At 44.2% G+C, this 25091-nt stretch overlaps 1 protein-coding gene across 1 annotated transcript in view; it reads right to left on the bottom strand.

The window, feature by feature from the left end:
- Nucleotides 1–25091, bottom strand: part of LOC126336075 (secretin receptor-like) — a 189444-nt gene that overhangs the window by 162440 nt on the left and 1913 nt on the right. The window contains exon 2 of the mRNA XM_049999554.1: nucleotides 24470–24631. Coding sequence (XP_049855511.1) covers nucleotides 24470–24631 — 162 coding nt within the window. The remainder of the gene's footprint in view (nucleotides 1–24469; nucleotides 24632–25091) is intronic.

Below are 25091 nucleotides of genomic sequence, written 5' to 3' on the forward strand. Positions count from 1 at the left end.
GCTGAAATATCGTGGACCAAGTAGCAGACATCCGGCAGCCACATTACTTTGGTTTATTTATCCTTTTGCGCATAATAGACCTCGCTGACAATGCCTACGCTCAACGTCCTCTCAAAGAGTTACGTTCGTTTCACATTCACACTGAAACAACCAGTGCTACGTTGCGTCTCCAGATTAATTAAGCACTTAATCACCGATCATGGAAGCCTTTTCATTTACTCTCTACTCTTAGTATATTTCTCCAAGACAATTACAGATTCGCAAACACGACACTATATCAGCCATAAATCTATTAATTAATCAATCGTGCATTCCCGTGAATAACTGAAATACTTTTCTTCTACAAAGCGACGTAACACTTTGAACTATTAATTCCATTTCCTGCCAGTGTCTGCTCATTACGTATCCACGGCGCAACGGTGCGCTCTGTACGGAAACTCAACACCGGCTCTTCGCCCCATTCCAAGGCGGAGATTCATCCCTAGCGCTGGGGCATTGTTGTCACTACACAATGATTCCTCAGAAGAACGAGTGTTTGGCTCTCAGAAATCAGTGATAAATAATTAGTACCTTATACACACATCAAATAAAGTTTTGCATCAGCCCGGTTCCCATAACTCCTAAAGATAGATGTTGACTGTGGATATTGTATCTCAGACACAGTCCCTTTGACTGTTCAGAGATGTCACTAAACCCGCCCAAAGTTGTAAACAACCATGCATGAGCAGCGTCTATTAGACGGAGGGGGTCCTACAGCCGATCAGTTCCAGTCATTCCACCAGGAAGGAGGTACACGGCTCGTGTTGTCTGTAGTTGAAGCGCCGGCCGAAGTGGCCCTTGTGGTTCTAGGGACAGTCTGGAACCGCGAGACAGCTACGGTCGCAGGTTCGAATCCTGCCTCGGGCATGGATGTGTGTGATGTCCTAAGTTTAGTTATGTTTAACTAGTTCTAGGGCACAAAGACCTTAGAAGTTGAGTCCCATAGTGCTCAGAACCATTTGAACCATTTTTTGTAGTTGAAGCATGCGGATCGATCGCGTCCGCATTGTTACTTTGTGCCAGGAAGAGCTCTCAAAAAGGGAAGTGTCCAGGCGTCTCGAAATGAACAAAATCGATGTTGTTCGGACATGGGGGAAATACAGAGGAACTGTCAATGACATGCCTCGCTCATGCTGCCCAACGGCTATTACTGCAGTGAATGACCGCTACCTGCGGATTATCGCTCGGAGGAACCGTGTCAACAACGCCACCATGTTGAATAATGCTTTTCGTGCAGCCAAAGGACGTCGTGTTACGACTCAAACTGTGCGTCATAGGCTGCATGATGCGCAACTTCACTCGCGACGTCCATGGCGAGGTCCATCTTTGCAACCTCTACACCACACAGCGCGGTACAGATGGGCCCAAGAACATGCCGGATGGACAGCTCAGGATTGGCATCACGTCCTGTTCACCGATGACTTTCGCATATATCTTCAACCAGACAATCGTCGTGTTTGGAGGCAACCCGGACAGGCTGAACGCCTTAGACACACTGTGCAGCGAGTGCAGCTAGGTGGAGGTTCCCTGCTGTTATGTGGTGGCATTATGTGAGGCCGACTTACGCCGCTGGTGGTCGTAGGAGTCGCCGTTAGAGCTGTACGATACATGAATGCCATCCTCCGACCGATAGTGCTACCAGATCGGCAGCATATTGTGAGGAATTAGTGTTCATGGAGAACAATCCACTCCCCCATCGTGCACATCTTGTGAGTGACTTCCTTCAGGATACCGACATCGCTCTACTAGAGTGGCCAGCACGTTCTCCACACATTAACCCTATCGAACATGCCTAGGATAGATTGAAAAAAGTTGTTTATCGACGACGTTTCCCACCAACCAGTCTGAGGGATCTACGCCGAATCACTGTTGAGAAGTGGGACAATTTGGACCAACAGTGCCTTGATGCATTTGTGGATAGTATGCCACAACGAATACAGGCATGCATCAACGAAAGACGACATGCTACTGGGTATGAGAGGTCCCGGTGTATGCAGCACTCTGGACTACCACCTGTGAACTTCTGGCTATATGGTGGTACAACATGCAATGTGTGGTTTCCATGAATAATAAGAAGGGTGGAAGTGATGTTTGTGCACACTTGTGCTATGTGTGTTTTTTAGGTGAATCACCTTAAATATAGTGATGTATAATTTGACTGTCTGTTGTGTTGTATTTAAAAAAAATTGTTCAAATGGCTCTGAGCCCTATGGGACATAACATCTGAGGTCATCAGTCCCCTAGAACTTAGAACTACGTAAACCTAACTAACCTAAGGACATCCCACACATCCACGCCCGAGGTAGGATTCGAACCTGCGACCCTAGCGGTCACTCGGTTCCAGACTGAAGCGCCTAGAACCGCTCGGCCACTCCGGCCGGCTGCGTTGTATCAGCTTGCGTTATGACCGTGTAGCTACTATATACACGTCTGACATCGTCAGCGAGGGGGGCGATATTTGTTTACCTTGCTCTGAGTAATAATAATATGCTCTTTGTCAAAGTCGCTTATCTCAGTGCATTTCGCCATTTGCAGCCCTTATGTTCACTAGGGTTTCTTTAAAGTCAGTACCGCCAATAGGCTGTTGTTTATTTACAGTGTTACATTTACACTTACACAAACATTATTTCGGGTTCAATGTGCTATTATCAAGTGTTTTAAGTGTTATACATTGTCTAATATGGCATACTGTCGACCGAGCGAGGTGGCGCAGTGGTTAGCACACTGGACTCGCATTCGGGAGGACGACGGTTCAATCCTGTCTCCGGCCATCCTGATTTAGGTTTTCCGTGATTTCCCTAAGTCGTTTCAGGCAAATGCACGGCCGATTTCCTTCCCAATCCTTCCCTAACCAGAGCTTCTGCTCCGTCTCTAATGACCTCGTTGTTGACGGGACGTTAAACACTAACCACCACCACCACCGCATACTGTCGTATTAAAATACACTATTACACACATTGTCTAAGAGTCTATATTTCTGGCAGAGCCTACTGCTTTGTTTCTTCACTGAGTATACCATCTCGACTCAACATGGTATACTCAAGATGGTATACTCAGTGACGTGCCTAATAGTGTATTTTAATACGACAGTATGTCATCTTAGGCAATGTGTAACACTTAACACTTGATAATGGCACTTTGAAGTCGAAATCATGACTGTGTAAGTGTAAATGTAACACTGTAAGTGGCCGGCCGCGGTGGTCTAGCGGTTCTAGGCGCGTAATCCGGAATCGCGCGACTGCTACGGTCGCAGGTTCGAATCTTGCCTCGGGCATGGATGTGTGTGATGTCCTTAGGTTAGTTAGGTTCAATTACTTCTAAGTTCTATGTGACTGATGACCACAGATGTTAAGTCCCATAGTGCTCAGAGCCATTTGAACACTGTAAGTAAACAGTCTAATGGCGGTACTGACTTTAAAGAAATATATTATGACTGTGCCCCTGATTGTGAAAAAATTATTCGCTAGGGTTATCTCCAGTTAGTGACTGCTCCGCTGACACTCCTTTGTTTCCGCGTCACATGCCCGCAACGCCATCTCTGCCGAATGAGCACAATGCTTGCACACGCACGTTTCGTATCGCACCACTCATCGTACATTGTCTAACATGGAACTCTGGAGCAGACCTCCCGTTTATGTTCACTGTTGACCCATCGACATCGTCAATTACGATTGCAATGACCACGGGACCACTGGGACTCGAGCGTCGATATATGGCTCTTCGGGTGGTCGTCTCCGCAAACGCGGTTCGAAATATGCACCGCGCCCCGGACACAGACTGGTGGGAGCAATATTACGCTAGGGGAGACATTCTCTTGCGCTTACATGGTACCTGTGGCAGGAATCGAAGTCACGCTGATAGCTGAGAACCACCTGTAACCCTTCATGCTTGATGTCTTCCCTGACGGCCATGTCACCTTTCAACAGTATAACGGTCCTTGTCTCTGAGGTAGAACTGTACTGCAGTCGCTGGAGGAGCGTTACAGCGTACTCACGTTGATGTCCCGGCGAAATTCGCCTGATGTAAATCCTGTGGAATACATTCGGGTCGTTATCGGGCGCCATCACCGTGTATGCAAATCGGCTGCCAGTTATTTACGATAGTTACATGGCTTGTGCGTAGAATGTATTGTCACGCACCCCCTCTAAAGTACCAACAAACTGTCGGATACCTGATACGCAGAATCAGTGATGTATTTCGTTCCAAAAATGCAGAAACAAACTATTAAGCAGGTGGTCATAATTTTTAGGCCCATCATTGTATTTATTTGATTGTATTTGAATTTGCTATTATCTTGTTGTGTGATATTTTCTGGTAGTATTTAATTTGCTGTTATATTGTTCTTCCTGATTGTACGTACATTGGTCAATTTAATGGCGTCGCCCCCTGTTTCCTTGTATTGATTTCGTGTGTTCCAGTTGTAATCTGGGGATGATTTATCTATAGTTGATGTGTGGTCCCAGAATTACTGTCGTGATTTTAAGTGCCTTTAAAAATGCGAGGGCCATCTAGTTCCTTATTTGGACATGTTGTATGGTCATCTAAGTGATTTGTTATGGGGGTTTCCTCAGTTACTCATATAGTACTCTAGCAACAACGGACGAGAGTTTCTCGTCGTCGTCGACTTCTCTCAATGGTGGTCCTCACGTTTGCTTTGTAACGCCCTACATCAAAAATGATTCTCACTTGGTGGTGATCGAGTACCCTAAGGCGCACGTTAGTATTATAGCACGTCTAATTTTAAGTTATGGTTAGTGCCTGTTTAGTTTTAAGTGGGTCCCCACCTTGAACTGAAGCCAAGCTTAAGCTACGGCTAATGCGTGTATGAGCAGTCATCGCTTGTTATGAGGGACTATTGACAGAGTACTATGTGGCACAAAGCTAATTAAGGTAGAAACTGTGATTTGAGTAGTTTGAACAATCCCTGGTGTGACTTAGAGCCCACGCTGTTTGTTGATGTGCACTAGTTTGGACTACTAGCTTGGGACAGAGAGAAATGTTACAACTTGATAGCTAATGCTCGATTGTGCCCATTCCGCATGTTTTTTTTTAATATTCAAAATTTGGTGTGACCAGATTTTCATTAACGTATTTCCGGTTTGAGTTTGTGGCACTGCGTAACGGATTGATCCATATTAAATACGAAATCTTTTTAAGGTTCTGCGATTTAGTGTTATGGCAACGCTTAAGAAATGTATTGCTCCTTAGCTTTGTTTTTTTTAAAAAAAAACGTTATAGTACAGTGGTGCTGTGCTTTTCCGCCTGACATAGTCACTTATGGAGTTCTCTTTTACAAAGCAAATGTCCCACTTAACTGCGTTTTACTCTTTTGACAGGTGATGCGGTGAATGATATTGATGTCAGCCATCCCAGCCGGTACATCTACATCTACATTCATACTCCGCAAGCCACCCAACGGTGTGTGCGGAGGGCACTTTACGTGCCACTGCCATTACCTCCCTTTTCTGTTCCAGTCGCGTATGGTTCGCGGGAAGAACGACTGTCTGAAAGCCTCCGTGCGCGCTCTAATCTCTCTAATTTTACATTCGTGATCTCCACGGAAGGTATAAGTAGGGGGAAGCAGTATATTCGATACCTCATCCAGAAACGCACCCTCTCGAAACCTGGCGAGCAAGCTACACCGCGATGCAGAGCGCCTCTCTTGCAGAGTCTGCCACTTGAGTTTGCTAAACATCTCCGTAACGCTATCACGGTTACCAAATAACCCTGTGACGAAACGCGCCGCTCTTCTTTGGATCTTCTCTATCTCCTCCGTCAACCCAATCTGGTACGGATCCCATACTGATGAGCATTACTCAAGTATAGGTCTAACGAGTGTTTTGTAAGCCACCTCCTTTGTTGATGGACTACATTTTCTAAGGACTCTCCCAATGAATCTCAACGTGGTACCCTCCTTACCAACAATTAATTTTATATGATCATTCCACTTCAAATCGTTCCGCACGCATAGTCCCAGATATTTAACAGAAGTAACTGCTACCAGTGTTTGTTCCGCTATCATATAATCATACAATACTGCTGGCAAGGGTCCTCACTTCCGGCACTTGGGTCACTGAACGGATATCGGCTTCTGAACAACCTCTGTATTCAGCAGACCGTTGATTCTTTTTCAGAAATAAACAAGAAAGGAATTTTTTTAAATTATAAATTTGCCAGTCCGGAACATCGACACAAAGAAAACACGACAAATGCGATTACCAGATTTCCTAGAAACTTTGTTCAGGGAGGAGGTTGCAAACTATGCGAACACTTGTCTTGGCTTGTACGTAGATATTCGACCGTTTCTGAGAAAACGACGGTCTTAATTTGGAAGGTACGTTACATGCCTTTTAGCGAGTAACTAGTTCAGCACGAATAGTGTTACAGCGGCTAACGTTGCGGCTTCGCATTTTTGCGTCCCATGTTCGAAACATGATTATTGTTTCTAATTTTTATTATTTATCTTCGCTTATGCGTAGAAGAAAAAAAGTTTTGCATCATCCCGATTCCCATAACTCCTGAAGATGGACGTTGACTGTGGATATTGTATCGCAGACAGAGTCCTTTGACTAAAGATGCAAACAACCACGCAGCAGCAGCGCCTATTAGACGTATGGCGTCTGACAGCCGATCAGTTGCAGTCGTTCCATCAGGAATGAAGTACATGGCTCGTGTTGTCTGTAGTTCAACCATGCCTAGACGGTCAATACCGCGGTTTGATGGCGTCCACATTGTTACTTTGTGCAAGAAAGAGCTCTCAAAAAGGGAGGTGTCCAGGTGTCTCGGAGTGAGCCAAAGCGATGTTGTTCGAACACGTAGGAGATACTGAGAGACAGGAATTGTCGATGACGTGCCTCGTTCAGGCCGCCCAAGGCCTGCTACTGCAGTGGTTTACCGCTACCTATGGATTATGGCTCCGAGGAACCGTAACAGCAACGCCACCATGTTGAATAATGCTCTTCGTGCAGCCAAAGGACGTCGTGTTGCGACTCAAATTGTGCACAATATGCTGGATGATGCGCAACTCAACTACCGACGTATATGGAGAGGTCTATCTTTGCAACCACGACACCAAGCTGCGCGGTACAGTTGGGCCCAACAACATGCCGGATGAACCTCTCAGGATTGGCATCACGTCCTATTCACCGATGACCGTCGCATATATCTTCAACCAGACAAGCGTCGGAGACGTGTTTGGAGCAAACCCCGTCAGGCTGAACAACTTAGACACACTGTCCAGCCATTGCAGCAAGGTGGAGGTTCCCTGCTGCTGCGGGGTGGCATTATGTGAGGCCGATGTACGCCGCTGGTGGTCACGGAAGGCTCTTCGATATGTGAATGCCATCCTCCGACCAATAGCGCAACTATATCGGCAGTATATTGGCGAGGCATTCGTCTTCATGGACGACAACTCGCGACCCCATACTACACACACATCTTGTGAGTGACTTCCTTAAGGATATCGACATCGCTCGACTAGAGTGGCCAGCATGTTCTCCAGACATGAACCCTATCGAACATGCCTGGGATAGATTGAAAAGGGTTGTTTATGGACGACGTGACCCACCAACCACTCTCAGGGATCTACGCAGAATCGCCGACGGTGAGTGGGACAATCTGGACCAACAGTGCGTTGCTGAACTTGTGGATGATATGCCACGACAAATACAGCCATGCATCAATGCAAGAGGATGTTCTATTGGAAATTAAAGGACCGGTGTGTACAGCAATCTGGTCGATCACCTCTGAAGGTCTCGCTCTCTTGCGGTACAACATGCAATGTGTGGTTTTCATGAGCAATAAAAAGGGCGGAAATGATGTTTATGTTGGTCTCTGTTCCAATTTCCTGTACAGGTTGCGGAACTCTCGGAACAGAGGTGATACAAAATTTTTTTTTTTGATGTGTGTATTATGACTACATTGACTTAGATGTTAACGTTTATTATGCCGCAAAGGGACCATAGACATGATACGTGTACCTCTTCTTGAGAAGAGAGAATTTTGAACAGTCCGAAAGACAGACGGTCAGACAGCCAATAAAGTGATTTTATAAGGGCCCCTTCTTTACTGATTAAGGTACGGAAACCTAACGAAAATAAATGAATGAAAACCTATCATAAATGTTTTTTGTTGAAATTCCTGTAGTGTATCTTGGTTGATAATCAATTGCAAACGCCAGTTTTCGAAAAAATTTATCTATTACACGTGGTTATTGTGCCAAAGAGTGAAATCTTTAGCAATGTGTTTAAGACGTTTCTTTTCCAAGTGAACTCATGTGAAGAAACGTCGCTTTGACAAAGCTGCCGGCGCGCGATGCTCGTGGTGGCCGGAATTTGTGTTTCGAATGTTTCTACGACCTGTACCACACAAGGGAATGGAACAAATCTTCCTGGAGAATAAAAGTATAAATAACATATAAGAGTTAGGAACGCGCTCGTTTAAAAAAATGTAACCAGCTTAAAATACCACACCCACACATACATACACACACACACACACACACACACACACACACACACACACACACACACAAAAGCAAACACACACACACATACACATACACACACAATGTATGAAAGTGCGAAGCACTTGTTGTGAAACACGCTGTTGTATCGTCTAACTTGATAAGAAACATTCGTGTACTAACCTTCTATGAACACGGGTTGATAAATGAAAAAAAAAAATGGAAACGCCAATCGAGTATCGAACACAGGACGCAAAAGTGAGATATCCTGATGCTAACCATTATGCCACCAGCAGGGCTGAACGTAAAGGTCGCTAAAAGGCATCTAAAGTGCACCGAAAACTTTGACAGTCGTTTTATCAGAAACGGTCGAGTATCTACGGATAAGCCGCAACACTGTTGGCGTATTTTAGCTCCTCTTCCTCTGAATGAGGTTCCTGGATAATCATTTTATGTCATTTACGGTTTTGTCCTCGTCTGTCGCAAACACTCAGCTCTTAATCCCTCCCCCACCAACGCTCTCTGCACGTTTCACTTATCTTCTCATGACCATGGAAGGACATCCACAGAATTCTTCATTCTTCCCTTAGATTACAGATTATCTGAGTGTACTCGCCATTATATAGGCAGATTACTTGACTAGATTTTAGTAGGATGTGCGGTGCGGTAAATCGTTCCGTGTTTCGTAAACTGGTAACCAAGAGGGTTAGCCGAGGACTAATAGACATACAGCAGAAGTCAACACTGAATCATATTGTTTACATGAAAGTGTCACTGAGGTTAGTGGGGGTTCAGATTCAATAGGCAAGTTAGTACTAAGTTCCTAAAAGCAAACAAATGGATCTAGAAGGCCGTTTCTTTTAAAAATACGGGCATTAGCCAGTGAAATGCAATCAGACAACAAGGCCGTGGGATTAGAGATTGTGGAATCTATGAATACAGACTAAGAGTCATTTGCGAAGGATTTGCTACCTATTTTGAAGTGAACAATCGAGGTTGTGGGGAAGGAAGTCCTATAAGTTAAACGGCTGTTTGAGGAGCCCATAGAGACGATTTAATTGAAAATAATGGTACAGGCAAGAGAGCAGATTTGAAAGTAAACATCGAAATCAAGAATTTTAACGAAGAAACGAAAGAAAATGTTGCAAAAGGCATTTCAGAATTGATTGGGGAAGTTGATAATATGAAGATTTTTTTGGAATACAGTAAAAAATTAATTCACTAGATAAAGTAATAAGGGACAGAGATTTACCATAATAATCAAAAACTGTTGTCAATGGGTCCTTCGTGGGGAAGAGTCTTGCTGGAGAGCCTCTTGGATGGGCAGTTACAGCACTGGAAGTATGCGATACATACGGAAAGTTCATTAAACCGTTCAGAGATAAATCCTGGTCGAAACATCGGCAACGATAGCAACGAATATAATTCCAAGAATTCGCAAAGTATTAACGATATTCACACGATTCCGTGTAGAAAAGTTGAGGAAGGTTGCCCAAAACTGTGGGTAACATTGAACCGGCAATGTGTGGGGAAGACTGAAGTTATTCCACAAAGCGGAAGTTTCCAAGCGAAGTGCAAGAGAACATTTCTGTAATGTGTATTGATTCTTATCTACTTTTGGCTCGAATAAACGGAGCGGATGTGCATAATAGAGAGAAACGTTAGTATTGTACGGAAGGAATCAGGCCCCCAGATAAGAGACCGGATATGATTTTGTAATAAGATTACCTATGATGAATAGATGACGTCTTATAGGTACGAGAGGAGGAAGACATCGACGATATTATCTAGGTGGATATAATCCGAGTGACAGGAAAGATGATCTGCAGATTAATAACGGGCTCAACTGTGGCAGGAAACGAGCAGGGAACCTATGACGTTTACAGACAATGTGTACTGATAAGGAAAATAAGGAGGTCGAGATCAAATAGAGAAGGGAAAATTCAGGATTAGTGTAAGTTGAATTATTGTGGGTCAGGCGAGAGTAATTCATGTTTGCAAACATTTCGTTCAGGGAATTTTCGAGAGTAAGGAACAAGAGTTAATCAGAGCGAAGTAAACGGCTCATTGTTGACGTGTATTAAAGCAATTGAGAAGAAACTTCCTGGCAGATTAAAACTGTGGGTTGGACCAAGACTCCAACTCGAGACCTTTGTCTTTCACAGTGGTCTACAAACTGAGCCACTCAAGCATGACTCATGATCCACCCTTGCAGCTTTACATTCCATGATTGTTATTCTTGCAATTTTTGCAGTAGAGTTTCTGTGAAATATGGTAGGTAGGGGATGCGGTAGTGGCGCAAGCAAAGCTCTAGGAAAGAGTCCTGAGTTGTGCTTCAGTATCCCAGTCGGTAGAACACTTGCCAGCAAAATGTAAAGACCCAGATTGCAAGTCTTGGTCTGGCACACAGTTTTAATCTACCAGAAAATATCATATCAGTACAACACCCCGCTGCAGAGTGCAAATTTCATTCTGATAGCTGAAGAGAGGTTTCTATAAGGTAGCTTGAGCAGTAATGAACAAATCAAGGAAATTGAAAAAAAGCATGAGGAGACTCATCTAAAAAGGAGTAGTAGGAGGTGTCTGATCCGCTTAATAAAAGAAGAGAGGCGGCATTATTGCAATTAAATTTGCCAGTGGGAAACGAGGAGAGGGAAGTCAGTCAGTGGTCTGTAAACGGTGTGTTGAGAAAAGAATTCATGAAGAGAATACGGTTGAACTCAGCTTTCCCAAGAGGAAGTCATGGAAAAATCAGAGAATTAGATGCCTGATAGGGGGCAGGACTTGTTCAATATCAGTAGGAAAATGATGAAAGGCATAAAAGCAGATACAAGAGATTGAAGGAGTGAGCTAACTTAAGGGGCAACAGGGATGAAGATATGACACAAAGTAATCATCAAAATGAAGAGGGATAAAGGAACCAGATACTAAATGATGGGACCACAAATAACGAATTATTGAAATTAGACTATTTTACATAAGGAAGGAGAAAGTGGTGGATATCATAAATGGCCTAGATGATGAGCAGTAACGTTAGTTGTATGAAAATATGAAGGCAGACGGGAGAACCAAGACAGATTTCGAGAAGCCAAGAAGGAAAAAGCCACGTGATAAAGGGTTATCCCAAAAGGGTAAGAAAAACTTAAGAGACATAGGGAGAGAGAAGAAAATATCGCTTGACCAGGGGTAAGGTGGAAAGAAATCAGTATAAGGTATCAGAAAAAGACCTGCTAAAAGAGTAAATTATGGGGGAAGAGCTGAGTGCATGTCAGCTCAAAATTAACATAAAGGCATATCGCAAGGCAGAGCACACATTATTCAACTTCGAAAGTGGAATATAGACATTCTCACAATCTATGTATGAAGTTCTAAAACACCAACAAAAGTTAAGACAGAGGTCAGTGATACATACGAACATCGTATGGGTGACAGGCAAATTAAGTAATCCCATTAGAAACAAACATTTCTAGAGTATGGTGTAGGAGAACTGAGACTCAAGTACAAGGTGTTCGTTGTTTCTGATCTTAGTATGAATGCAGTTTTAGGAATGGACTGGATACTGAAGGCCAAATTACAAATTAATTGTGATATATAATGTTTACAGAGTAACATGGAAGAAGGAGAAGCTATGGCAGATTTTAAAGAAATGATAATAAATAATGGAGAGGAAACAAACGTGGTCCAAATTAGGCCCATTAGAAACAAGAAGAAGAAGAATGGAGAGGAAAAAGGAGTGCTGTTACTGAAATTACTGTGCACAACTTCGGAAAATGAAGAAGTCGATGAGTTGCAAATGAAAAAGTGTAAACTTGCTCAGTGTAATAGAGAAGGAGAAGTTTGACAAATAATCAGGAAGCTTGCAGGAATAACTGAAGAGAGACTTACTTAACGTTGTCAGCAGAAATACAAAAGTAATTAAAGTAATTTCTGAGAAGCAAGACAAGTAATGAAATAAGATAGCAAACTCAGTGCCAAACAACATGAACCATTTAGTGTTAAGTCCTATCATAGCCTTATTGTTAAGACAGAGGCTATAGTTAAAGAGTTAGAAAATATAGAGAAATAAGATGTAAGAAACCGAAGTTTAAGCAAGTTTACTAATTTATTGGTGACAGAAGTCTTTGGCTGGTAATTGATGCTAGGACTCTAAATATCATTGTACACTAAGAGAATATTAGGCCAGAGAATATCTGTATGAGTATACAGAAATTTGAGGGCACAAAATGTATGAACCACTTAAATGTGACAATCACTCATTGGTAAATACCATTGGGCAAAGGAGACAGAAAATGTACAGCATTCATTTTTAGGGGAAAATTCCAAGTAGTACCATTTCGGTTAATTTATCATTATTTGAGTTTATTAAGGCATTAGATCAAGTGATAGGTAGAGAGTTGCGCTCTATAATTCTACTAGATATGGATAATATACTGACTGTAACAGAAATACAGAAATGACCACAGAGTTCCTGGTGTTTTGAGCATTAATGAGAAGGGGCATGATTTTCAAATTAAAGAAGTTAGAATTTATGGAGAAATAATTACTTTTTAAGAGATATAATTTAGTAGCGGGGAGAAAATACTAGTAATTCAAAAATGTCCAGAAGGTCAGAATGACAGAAGAATTAAAGGTAATGTAGGCCTCGCCAGACTGTCGACAAGCTGTTTCAGATCAAGCGTTCAAGGTGCTGTCTTTTTCAAAACTTTTGATACGGATTGTTATTTATTTTCGCAGGAAGCTATCAAACTGCAAAGACGAATATTACAAAAATAAATTGTATCATTCTACTTTGAGCTTACCATTTAGTATGAGAGTGGAGTGTAGTAGATGTGGGACCACTGCCGAACTCTCCCAGTTAGTGGAAGCAAAGGAAAGAGGGCAACACAGGATGTATTATAGAGAGAGAGAGAGAGAGAGAGAGAGAGAGAGATAGAGTCACCATCTGACTCAACGTGAAGGGTTACTTCGTACCTTAGTTCACAGGTCCCACTTCATCTCAGACTCGAAGAGGTTGTCAGTTGATCTCGAAGACACCTTTCATCCAAATGGTTATGGTGAAAGACATTACACGTGCGTTGTGCTAATGACAAACTGTGCACCAGGTCTGTGATGATAACACCGAGTTGGCACCAAACTCTATGGCCTTTATGCTTGTGTAAACAAGGACCGTTTCGAACAGGAGTGGTCGTATTTTGGGGATATATGATGTGAAGTGTGTTTTTCGACCACTGTTCAAAATCAGTGTCCTTGTAGGTTCCATTAAGAGGGATCTTGGTTGGTGTAAGGCGAGTGTCGATCGTATTCCTTGCAGTTATGGCATTTCATATATTGGTCAGACTATCAGAACTGTGGAGGACAGGTGTACTGAGCATAAGAAGTACGTGCACTTACAATAGCAGAGCAAATCCTCCACTCCAGAACATTGTCTTGACACCAGTCATCGATGGAATATGACAACACGGAGGTTCTGGCATACAATTCCAGCTATTGGGGTAATGTTATTGAGGAAGCTGCTCAGATTAAATTAGCAAGCAACGTTATAAATAGGGAATGTGGTTTTTGTTGGAATTCGGTACGGAATCCTGTTCTCTCACTCGTCAATAAACAGAGGAGCAGAGTTTATACTACCTCATACGTTGTGATTCTTGAGTTTCTCCCGGCGTATTTGATAATCAAAATATCCAAGGGTGTACTGCCGGTCTATAGTGTCCAACGGGCACAATATTTCGGCGATCAAACATGTCGCCATCATCAGGTGAACTGACGGACTGAGCTCCTGTGAACGTGCCGGCACGGAGATCCGTACGCTATGGCTGCTCAGGGGGAACTGGGTTCGGTCGCGGCGGCGGCCGATTTAAATACCCTCCGCCCGCGGCGCGCTCCCTCCGCCGTCCGCGCCCCGCGCCACGGTCTCGCGGTGGAACAGATTGCGACGGCGTCTGAGATGACGTCGGTGTGATGGCTCTGTCCGCCGTGGTCGTCACAACTATGTGTTTGTTCAATTTACTCTTGATTAACCCAATCGCTGGTTCCCAAGCCTTGCTAAGATTACACAGTCACGGTTTATGAGGTCGTCATTGGTCCGAATTTCGATGGCCTCTCTAACAACGCTGTCCCAGTATCTCGACGCCTGTACCAGAATCCTCGTGCGGTCATACTCCATAGCGTGATTTTCCGACAAACAATGTTCAGCGACCGCCGACTTGCTCGGATACATTAGTCGAGTGTGCCTCTGGTGTTCACGGCATCGATCCTCGACAGTACGCATCATCTGACCAATATACGACTTGCCACATTGACACGGAATCTGGTACACGCCAGCCTTCCTCAAACCGAGGTCATCTTTGGCGCTCCCCACCAGTGCACGAGTTTTATTCGGAGGACAAAACACAGTTCTGACACGGTGTTTCTTCAGAATGCGGGCGATTTTCCCCGAGAGTGCGCCTGTGTATGGAATAAATGCAGTGCCTACCTCCTCCCTCGTGACTTCATCCATATCAACAGGTTGTGCTACAGTGGTTGGGCGGAGAACACGTTGGATCTGCCACTCTGAGTACCCATTTTTTCGAAACACAGTTCTCAGATGTTCCAATTCCTGGGGTAGACTCTCTGTGTCAGAGATAGTGCGCGCCCTATGTACTAGAGTTTTAAGTACCCCATTCCTCTGTGAAGGGTGGTGGCAGCTGTCTGCGTGCAAATACAGATCAGTGTGTGTTGTCTTTCGATACACCCCATGACCTAGGGTGCCGTCAGCCCTTCTCCTGACCAAGACGTCAAGGAAAGGTAATTTACCCTCCTTTTCAGTCTCCATAGTGAATTTGATGTTGGGCGTATGGAGTTTAGATGTGTAAGGAAGTCAAGGAGTTTATCCATACCATGTGGCCAGATGACGAACGTGTCGTCCACGTAACGGAAAAAGCAAGAAGGTTTCCATTCGGATGACGACAGGGCTTCCTCCTCGAAGTTCTCCATGTACAAATTCGCCACCACCGGTGAGAGTGTGCTACCCATGGCGACTCCCTCCGTTTGTTCGTAGTATTCTCCACTAAAAAGAAAATACGTGGAAGTCAAGACATGCCTAAAAAGTTCAGTGGTATTCTCTTCAAACCTCTGACCAATCAACTCCAGCGACTCTCGCAGGGGTACCCTCGTAAACAAGGAAACGACGTCAAAACTCACCATGATATCTGTCTCATCCAACCTGAAGCTATCAAGGCGTTTAACAAAATCCACGGAATTACGGATGTGATGAGGGCATTTACCCACATAAGGACTTAATATTCCCGTCAGGTATTTGGCCAACAAATATGTAGGTGCCCTGATGTTGCTGACAATGGGGCGTAATGGTACCCCCTCTTTGTGAACCTTCGGGAGTCCATATATTCTAGGCGGTACCGGACCTTGGGGTAACAATTTCTTAGCGTCACCCTCCGGTAAATCTGCGTCCTTGAGAAGATTCAAATGGCTCTGAGCACTATGGGACTTAACATCTATGGTCATCAGTCCCCTAGAACTTAGAACTACTTAAACCTAACTAACCTAAGGACATCACACACATCCATGCCCGAGGCAGGATTCGAACCTGCGACCGTAGCAGTCGCGCGGTTCCGGACTGAGCGCCTTAACCGCGAGACCACCGCGGCCGGCCCTTGAGAAGAACCCTCGTCTTGTTCTCCACCTTCTTTGTAGGGTCAACGCTGATCTTCCGGTAGGAATCGTCATTTAGCAGGCTCTGCATCTTATCAGTGTAGTCCTTACGGGAGACAACAACTGTAGCATTGCCTTTGTCAGCCGGTAAGACAACAATTTCAGAGCGTTCCCTCAGATCACGAAATATTGTGCCCGTTGGACACTATAGACCGGCAGTACACCCGTGGATATTTTGATTACCTCATACGTTGATCATTTATTTCACTACACACAATTTATGATATTGGTCATCTTTAATATGTGATGGCGCTAGTGTTTACAGCATTCATGTGAGTGTGTGTATGTGTATGTGTGTATGTGTGTGTGTGTGTGTGTGTGTGTGTGTGTGTGTGTGTGCCTGTGAGTTATCTTTACAGAGTTTCTTTGGAAACAGAGTTTTAAATTCGCTTGACTAGCGCTTAATTTCTACAGTTTTGTCTTTAAAATGGCAGGGTGTGCTCCCGTCGAAAACTGGCTCTTGTTGACGTCGTTACCCGGCTGCATACCCGTAAGGTATTTGAACTTTGTATACACCAGGAGAAGCAAAGGAGAAAACTATAGCGTTCACCAACCACAAGGTGCTGACATTTTTGAGAGGGTATTGATTATTGCATATTTGGTTCACATGGTGGTCATTATTTCTGCAATAATATCAGGAAACAGTGATGTACGTTCCTATGAAACAAAGTCAAGTACCAGATGTTCTGACAAGATTGCTTCTGAGAATGGAAAGAAACTAGTGAGTGCAGTAACAGGTGTCTAAAAATCTTTAAGGTTACAGACGTGGTTGAGAGAAAAAGGTAGAAGAAGTTTGTAAAAATCTCAGATGTAAGAAAAAGACAAGATGATGTGTGGAAGTTCATAAAAACATGATTCGGTAAGAGAAAGGAGGTGAACGCAAGGAAAAATCTACAAAATTCACAGTGACTTTTGTTTTAGAGAAGGATCTGAACACTGGTTATAGTACGGTGTCCTAAGAATTACATCGAAGATTTAATAAATGAAATACATTTTACGTTAGCTGCAGTTTGGGCCAGAAAAGTTTGTAGACACATCACATGGGGGTGTGAACTCTGAGAACACAAATATAAATTTGTCCATAATCTCAAAAAATGTGTGAAATATGCCAGTGGCAAAATTGAGCAAAACGATTAGACGGTTGCCTTACCAAAGAATAAGTCCAGTGGTTTTTATGGAGGTCCTAGCAGCGGAACTACATGCACCCTAGCTCAGATATAAGGGTGGACATTGCCACACTTTTGTGGTACAGGAAGTGTTACCCAATTTTATCAAGCAGTTTCCACTAAAGAGGGCAAAATCGTAGTGGTATTCATTAAATTCAGGAAGGGATGTTTCAGTGATTATGGGAAGCCGTAGTGTGTGTTCATTTCGGTAGCAGGAAACGGAGCTCTAACGTTGAAGCAGTATATATATTGCCATAGCATCCTGCTTCAAGTCACATGGGATAGCCGCGCGGCCAGGGGCGCCTTACAAGGGTCCTCAGCAGTTTGGTACACAGGAACTTACCACAAACTTCCAATTTCCATCTGGCTGCTACCCTTGTAGGATGCTGTCTAAGAGAGATTGGGCGTTTTCTGTTGTTCCAAACTTAGTGCTTGGGCAACATTCATGATGTAAATAGAAAATGTATTGAACAACGCAGTATAAGAAAGCACTCATTCCACACCTCAAGGGTCTATGATTAGAGCTATAATTCCTAATTCAACAGAGGAAATAGTGAATTTTTCTTCCACAAAAGATGATGATGATCATGATGTTTCGTGTGTGGGCCGCTAAACGGCGCGGTTATCAGCGCCCTTACAAATTACCAACCATTTCTCAGTCCAGTCTCGCCACTTTAATGTATGATGATGAAATGATGAGGACAACACAAACACCCAGTCATCTCGGGGCAGGTGAAAATCACTGACCCCGCCTGAAATCGGACCCGGGACGCCGTGCTCGGGAATTGAGAATGCGACCGCGAGACCACGAGTTGCGAACTCCACAAAAGATCTGAATATAGAAAAGAACAGAAAATTTGTGACGAATAGTGAGGAAAAAATAAGGATATATATAGAGTGATATGATGTGTTAATGGGGTCAGAAGACTTGTTTCTGGTATAGACACATGAAACACCTAGAAAGATTAATTCGGAAATATCAAAGTCTTTTAACATCTATCAACGGCTGCAAAAGATCACAAGAATTCCGCACGCAAACATTTGGTTTGTCAAAGATAAAAAATTGGAATATGGTGGATTTCAAATAATATAATGTAAGGATCAAGAAATAAGGTGATTTTATAGAAACTAGATAGAAAGGACTGCGTCTACTCGAACTTGAGAACGGGAGCAAAATAGATAATCGAAATCGACATTGGTCCTAAGAAGGTACTGGCTGGTTCGATACGTGGAAAAGAGAGTCTTGTATATATACGCGTAGCCCATATGGAGTAATTAGAATAGGCACTTGAGGCTTAATCTTATCGCTGTCATCTCATCGCTGTCATGATAGTCAAATCACTGACTGGTAGGCTACAATGCCTCCACATTTTTCCACTACGGGGTTCTTAATCACGAATCAAGGAGACATTATTAATATTTCCTGTTGGATTACAATCGTTGGCAAGAGCAAAGAACTAATTCATATGCTTGCAGAAATGAAGGTGTAGGCTGCACTTCAGGTGTAACTGATAATAAAAAATTAATTTAGATGGTGACGCAGCCAAACAGCATGAGAGGCTATGTTACGTTATGTTGGTCAATGACTACGGAAGTAACTTTCCCACATTGAAGATTATAAATATGTAGAAAGTGACATTGACGGTGGCAGTTTAATAATACCGATGCGTATGTAGGTAACGGTCTGGACGTACAGAAAACTGGGGAATCCTGATTGTTGTATATCTATGTTGTGAGTAACTCCAGATCAACAGGAGAAAGTTTTTTTCATTTTGTGTATTCTATACTCGTAATTGTTGGGCATAATAAGTGCCAATAGTCGTTTTTGCATTTTATTCATTATCATCTTTCTTTCATTTTTTGGGGCTAGTTAATATCCAAAAGTGTTTTCTGTGATTAATCCATGCCCAAGCGTACCTTCATTTTGTCGATCTAATTACTACCCAAATGTGTTTACTGAGCTTAATTAGTGCTCAATTACAGTTTCCTTCTTGAATTTAATTAACTCATTTATTTCAATAATTTTTGCGTAAAACTGCGTAAATATTTACAGTATTCAAAAATATAGTAATTTTGAAAAGGTGCATTGTCTGGAAAATCGTGTTGAACAAAGCTAGCTACTGAGCTTAAATACTTTTCCTCTCTCCATTCTTTCATAATAATATGAAGGAATTTGGGAGCAATATAACGGCATGGCTAGGAAAAAGTTTTCTTAAAATTTACTAAATACAAAATCAGGAGACTGAAGATGGACGCAGTCGTAGCTTTTGCATCGTGAACCAAGGCAGCGACAGCTGAAAGTCCGTGGCAACAAGTAATAAGCCTTTTATTTGTGGAGAGGTAGCAAGGCAAATTCAATTCTTACATTTCTGTAGCAGGTAATGACTCCTTATGAGGTGATATTTAAGACTGAAGACGTGGGACATGGTACTTATTTACAAAAGATGCTAAGCTATAAATGTGTAGGGACCCAGGGAAGGGGTTAAAATATTAAATGGGTGCATTTCTTGGCGAGGAAGGCGTGGAGGAAGGAATGCTACGGTTGTCATTAGTAATGGGAAGATGAAGGGAGATAGAGGCAAATGGATCACTGTGGTGGTAGCATGATATGAGGAAAGAGACTGGTGCGCAGCGGATTCTTCATCAGGCTGCCACAATTCAATCCCGGCTTTCGACCACGTAGGCCAGCATGCTGTCTCCAGGTGACATCGTCGGCAAGATTCAACTGGTGAGTTGTCAGACTTCATTTCCTACTATGATAGATATATTGCATGACGTGCACCTGTGTTAGTTATTGCTTGTCATAAACAGGTATGTTGTGCTGCGTGCTCCCCTTTGACGGCATGCTGGACTCTATTGTCGAATGCCAAAATGAACTGTGGAAGCATGCTGCTCACCACGTTACTTGCCTGGTACCATGCCACCGCCATAGTCCACAGTGAGCCTTCCACCTGCATCTCCTTTCATCTCTTCATTACTAATGACAACCGTAGCATCAATGCGCCTCAGAAAATAACGCTTACTACAGTTCACTATTTACTCAGCGGCTTGTGACAAAGGGAACGCAGAATTGCTACAGTGTTCACAGGTACAGAACTTCTTCAGACAGTTTCGGAACTCCTGGTGCTTCAAGTCATCCCAAAGGAGTAGGTCTATGGAATCAAATCAGGAATTGTAGAAGGTCAAGTAAAGAGATCATGCTCTTCCAACCCACTGCGTAGCACAAGGCTTTGTGGTTAACTGGTTAGTAGCATCTCTGCGTAGAAAGCACAACTTTCAAAACTTAACTGTGAGTGGACGGCTAAATACAGACAGGGTTGCACTTCATGCAACACAGTGAGACAGGCACCGATACTAGCTTCCCATGCATTTATTTGGGAGCGTGACTGATAACAACATTGGTAGCATGATTCAGTTGTAGATTCACTCTGGGGTCCCTCCATAATGTAGCGAAATAATCTCCGAGTCTCTAACATGTAGGTTTAATAGCACGTTATATGTAAACCTATATTAGTTGGAATATATACTGTTCTTCTTCTTGGGCCGGCCGTAGTGGCTGAGCGGTTCTAGGCGCTTCAGTATGGAACCGGGTGACAGCTACGGTCGCAGGTTCGAATCATGCCTCTTGCATGGGTGTGTGATGTCCTTAGGTTAGTTAAGTTTAAGTGGGTCTAAGTTCTAGGGGACTGATGACCTCAGATGTTGTCCCATAGTGCTTAGAGCCATTTGAACCTTCCTGTTGCACAATATTCCACACTTGTCATTAATCGACTGTTATCACCTGTGTAAATGCACATAACGAAATGTTTCTCCTGTAGAAGTTACAGATGCCACGATGTACACTGAGGAGACAAAAGTCACCTGATCCTCCTAATACTGTATCGCACCTCCTTTTTCGCGACGTACTGAAGCAACTCGACGTAGCATGGACTCAACAATTTTCTGGAAGTCCCCTCCATAAATACTGAATCACGCGGCGTCTATAGCCGTCCACAACTGCGAAAGAGGTGCAGAGCAGGATGTCATTCACGAATTTAAATCTTGATTATGTGCCTTAATGGTTCAAGTGGCTCTGAGCACTATGGGACTTAAAATCTGAGTTCTTCAGTCCCCAAGAACTTAGAACTACTGAAACCTAACTAACTTAAGGACATCACACACATACATGCCCGAAGCAGGATTCGAACCTGCGACCGTTGCGGTCGCGCGGTTCCATACTGAAGCGCCTAGAACTGCTCTGCCACACCGGCCTATGTGCCTTAAACGTTCGATGTGAGACCAAATTGTTCGCTATAATTGTCCAGAATGTTCAAACCAGTAGTGAAGAACTGTGGCCCGGCGACGTGGCGCATTGATAATTATAAAAATGCCCTCTTTGTGTGGGAGCATGAAGACCACGATTCTCCGCAAATGGTCTCCATGCAACCGAACATAACCATTTCCAGTCAATGACGGGTTCAGCCAGCAGCTTCGCAGAACCTGCACCAGCCAGCAGGCACAGTGCCTTGATGACAACTTGGGTCCGTGGATTGGAACCTGCGCCACGCTCGAACCATTCCATAAGCTCTTACCAACTGAGTCGCTTGTCGGGCGTCTAGGGTCCTACCGATAAGGTCACAAGCCCAAGAGAGGCATTGCAGGCGATGATATGCTGTTAGCAAAGGCACGTCAGTTGCCTGCTGTTATAGCCCATTAACGCCAAATTTCACCCCACTGTCCTACGGATACGTTATTTGTGCTTCCCACATTGTTTTCAGCTGTTATTTCATGCAGTGTTGCTTGCCTGTGATCACTGACAACTGACGCTTATGCTGCTGCTCTCGGCCGTTAAGTGAAGTGTCCGTGGCGAGAGATAACGCCTGAACTATGGTAAACTCGGCACACTCTTGATACGGTAGTCGCCCATGACGTTGCAACAGGAGCCATCGCAGCATTCGCTTGTAGAACTCAATTAGTGACATCACACAAAACATAACTCAGGATGACCGGATGGATATTAGAGACCTCTGCCTCCATAATACAAGGCTAGTCTGTCTGAAAGAGTGCAAGCTCATTCGATTTAAAAATACAGTCTTACTTACTGGATCTCACAAATAAAGTATTTCTGAAAGTCAAGAAATAGTCCTACATGGCTCATCTCTCAACACCAAATGCTGGACACGCTACGGTAAAGCAACAGTGGCCAGCAGTACTGGATTCGCAGATAATCTGCCGGTAATGTCAGGAATGCTGGCAACTGATGGGTTATACAAAGGGATCGTATCAACCTGTACCGCATCAAAACAACCTAAAGATGACGCAATGAAGCGTCGAAAGTGGTAGCGACATACAAAATAAAATCTTATGGACGGCTGTAGGTGTTTTTATTTTTTGTCACGATAGTAAACGGCAGTCGCCCGAGAGACGTTCTGCTAAAAGGATGGACATACAAAAAATTATGTTTGATTTCGAATTTGCACTACTAGCCGTTAAAATTGCTACACCAACAAGAAATGCAGATGATAAACTGCTATACATTGGACAAACATATTAGAAATGACATGTGATTACATTTTCACGCAATTTGGGTGCATTGATCCTGAGAAATCAGTACCCAGAACAACCACCTCTGGCCGTAATAAAGGTCTTGATACGCCTGGGAATTGAGTCAAACAGAGCTTGGATGGCGTGTACAGGTACAGCTGCCCATGCAGCTTCAACACGATACCACAGTTCATCAGGAGTAGTGACTAGCGTATTGTGACGAGCCACTAGCTCGGCCACCGTTGACCAGACGTTTTCAATTTGTGAGAGATCTGGAGAATGTGCTGGCCAGGGCAGCAGTCGAGCGTTTTCTGTTTCCATAAAGGCCCGTACAGGACCTGCAACACGCGTTCGTGCACTGTCCTGCTGAAATGTAGGGTTTCACAGCGATCGAATGAAGGGTAGAGCCACGGGTCGTAGCACATCTGATATGTAACGTCCACAGTTGAAATGCCGTCAATGTAAACAACAGGTGACCGAGACGTGTAACAAAAGCACCCCATACCATCACGCCAGGTGATACACCAGAATGGCGATGACGAATAGACGCTTCCAAACATGGATGTGACCATCACGATGCGGTAAACAGAACCTGGATTAATCCGAAAAAATGACGTTTTGCCATTGGTGCACCCATGTTCGTCGTTGAGTACACCATCGCAGGAGCTCCTGCCTGTAATGCAGCGTCAAGGGTAACCGCAGGCATAGTCTCCGAGCTGATAGGCCATGCTGCTGCAAACGTCGTCGAACTGTTAGAGCAGATGGTTGTTGTCTTGCAAACGTCCCCATCTGTTGAGTCAGGGATCGAGACGTGGCTGCACGATCCGTTACAGCCATGAGGATAAGATGCCTGTCATCTCGACTGCTAGTGATACGAGGCCGTTGGGATCTAGCACGGCGTTCCGTATTACCCTCCTGAACCCACCGATTCCATATTCAGCTAACAGTCATTGGATCTCGACCAACACGAACAGCAATGTCGCGATACGATAATCTGCAATCGCGGTAGGCTACAATCCGACCTTTATCAAAGTCGGAAACGCGATGGTACGCAATCCGCCTCCTTACACGAGGCATCACTACAACCTTTCACCAGGCAGCGCCAGTCAACTGCTGTTTGTGTATGAGAAATCGGTTGGAAACTTTCCTCATTTGAGCACGTTGTAGGTGTCGCCACCGGCGGCAACCTTGTGTGAATGCTCTGAAAAGCTAATAGTTTGCATATCACAGCATCTTCTACCTGTCGGTTAAATTTCGTGTCTGTAGCATTTCATTCTGGTGGTGTAGCAATTTTAAAGGCCAGTAGTGTATTCAGCAACAACTAACATTTCCTTGCTTTACGAACTGAACGAGCATCCATTCATAGTGAGTGTTCAAAAAGACGTTAGCATTATAGAACGTAGAGTAATGTTTATGCGATAGTTTTACAAGCTAGGTATGTTACTGGGGACTGCCGCTGTAATTTCCACATGATACTTGAAAGACGGTCTTTTAGCAGAAACTTCTGTTGTAAAAGGCTACTAACACGAATATTGTTCGCGTCTGTGTTGTGCAGCATTTAGTCCCTCACCTGGGCGCGGAAGCCGACCACGTAGGAGGGGCAGGGCTGCCTGGCCAGCGCCCCCGCCCCCGCCGGGCCCCAGCAGGCGATGCCGTCCCACTCCACCCCACACCGGCCGGCGGATGGCTCTCCTGCTACTGCTGCCGCTCCTGCCGCTGCTGCCGACACAAGCTGCGCGGTTATTCCCGTAAAGGCTCCATCTGCTGTGAACTCAACGCAGTAAACAAACAGGAAATTTTTGTATTTTCATTCCACATGTTACCTCGGCCGCCCGGTTGGCCGTGCGGTCTAACGCACGGCTTTCCGAGCGGGAAGGAGCGCCTGGTCCCCGGCACGAATCCGCCTGGCGGATTTGTGTCGAAGACCGGTGAACCGGCCAGTCTGTGGATTGTTTTTAGGCGGTTTTCCATCTGCCTCGGCGAATGCGGGCTGGTTCCCATTATTCCGCCTCGCACTACGTCGGCGACTTCTGCGCAAACAAGTTCTCCACGCACGCGTAAACTACCATTACTTAACCACGCAAACATAGGGGTTACACTCGTCTGGTGTGAGACGTTCCCTGGGGGGTCCACCGGGGGCCGAAACGCACAATAACCCTGGGTTTGGCGTGGGACGGCGGAGGGGTGAAGTG

This window comes from Schistocerca gregaria, chromosome 2 (assembly GCF_023897955.1).
Source record: "Schistocerca gregaria isolate iqSchGreg1 chromosome 2, iqSchGreg1.2, whole genome shotgun sequence".
NCBI classification, from domain to species: Eukaryota; Metazoa; Arthropoda; class Insecta; order Orthoptera; family Acrididae; genus Schistocerca; species Schistocerca gregaria.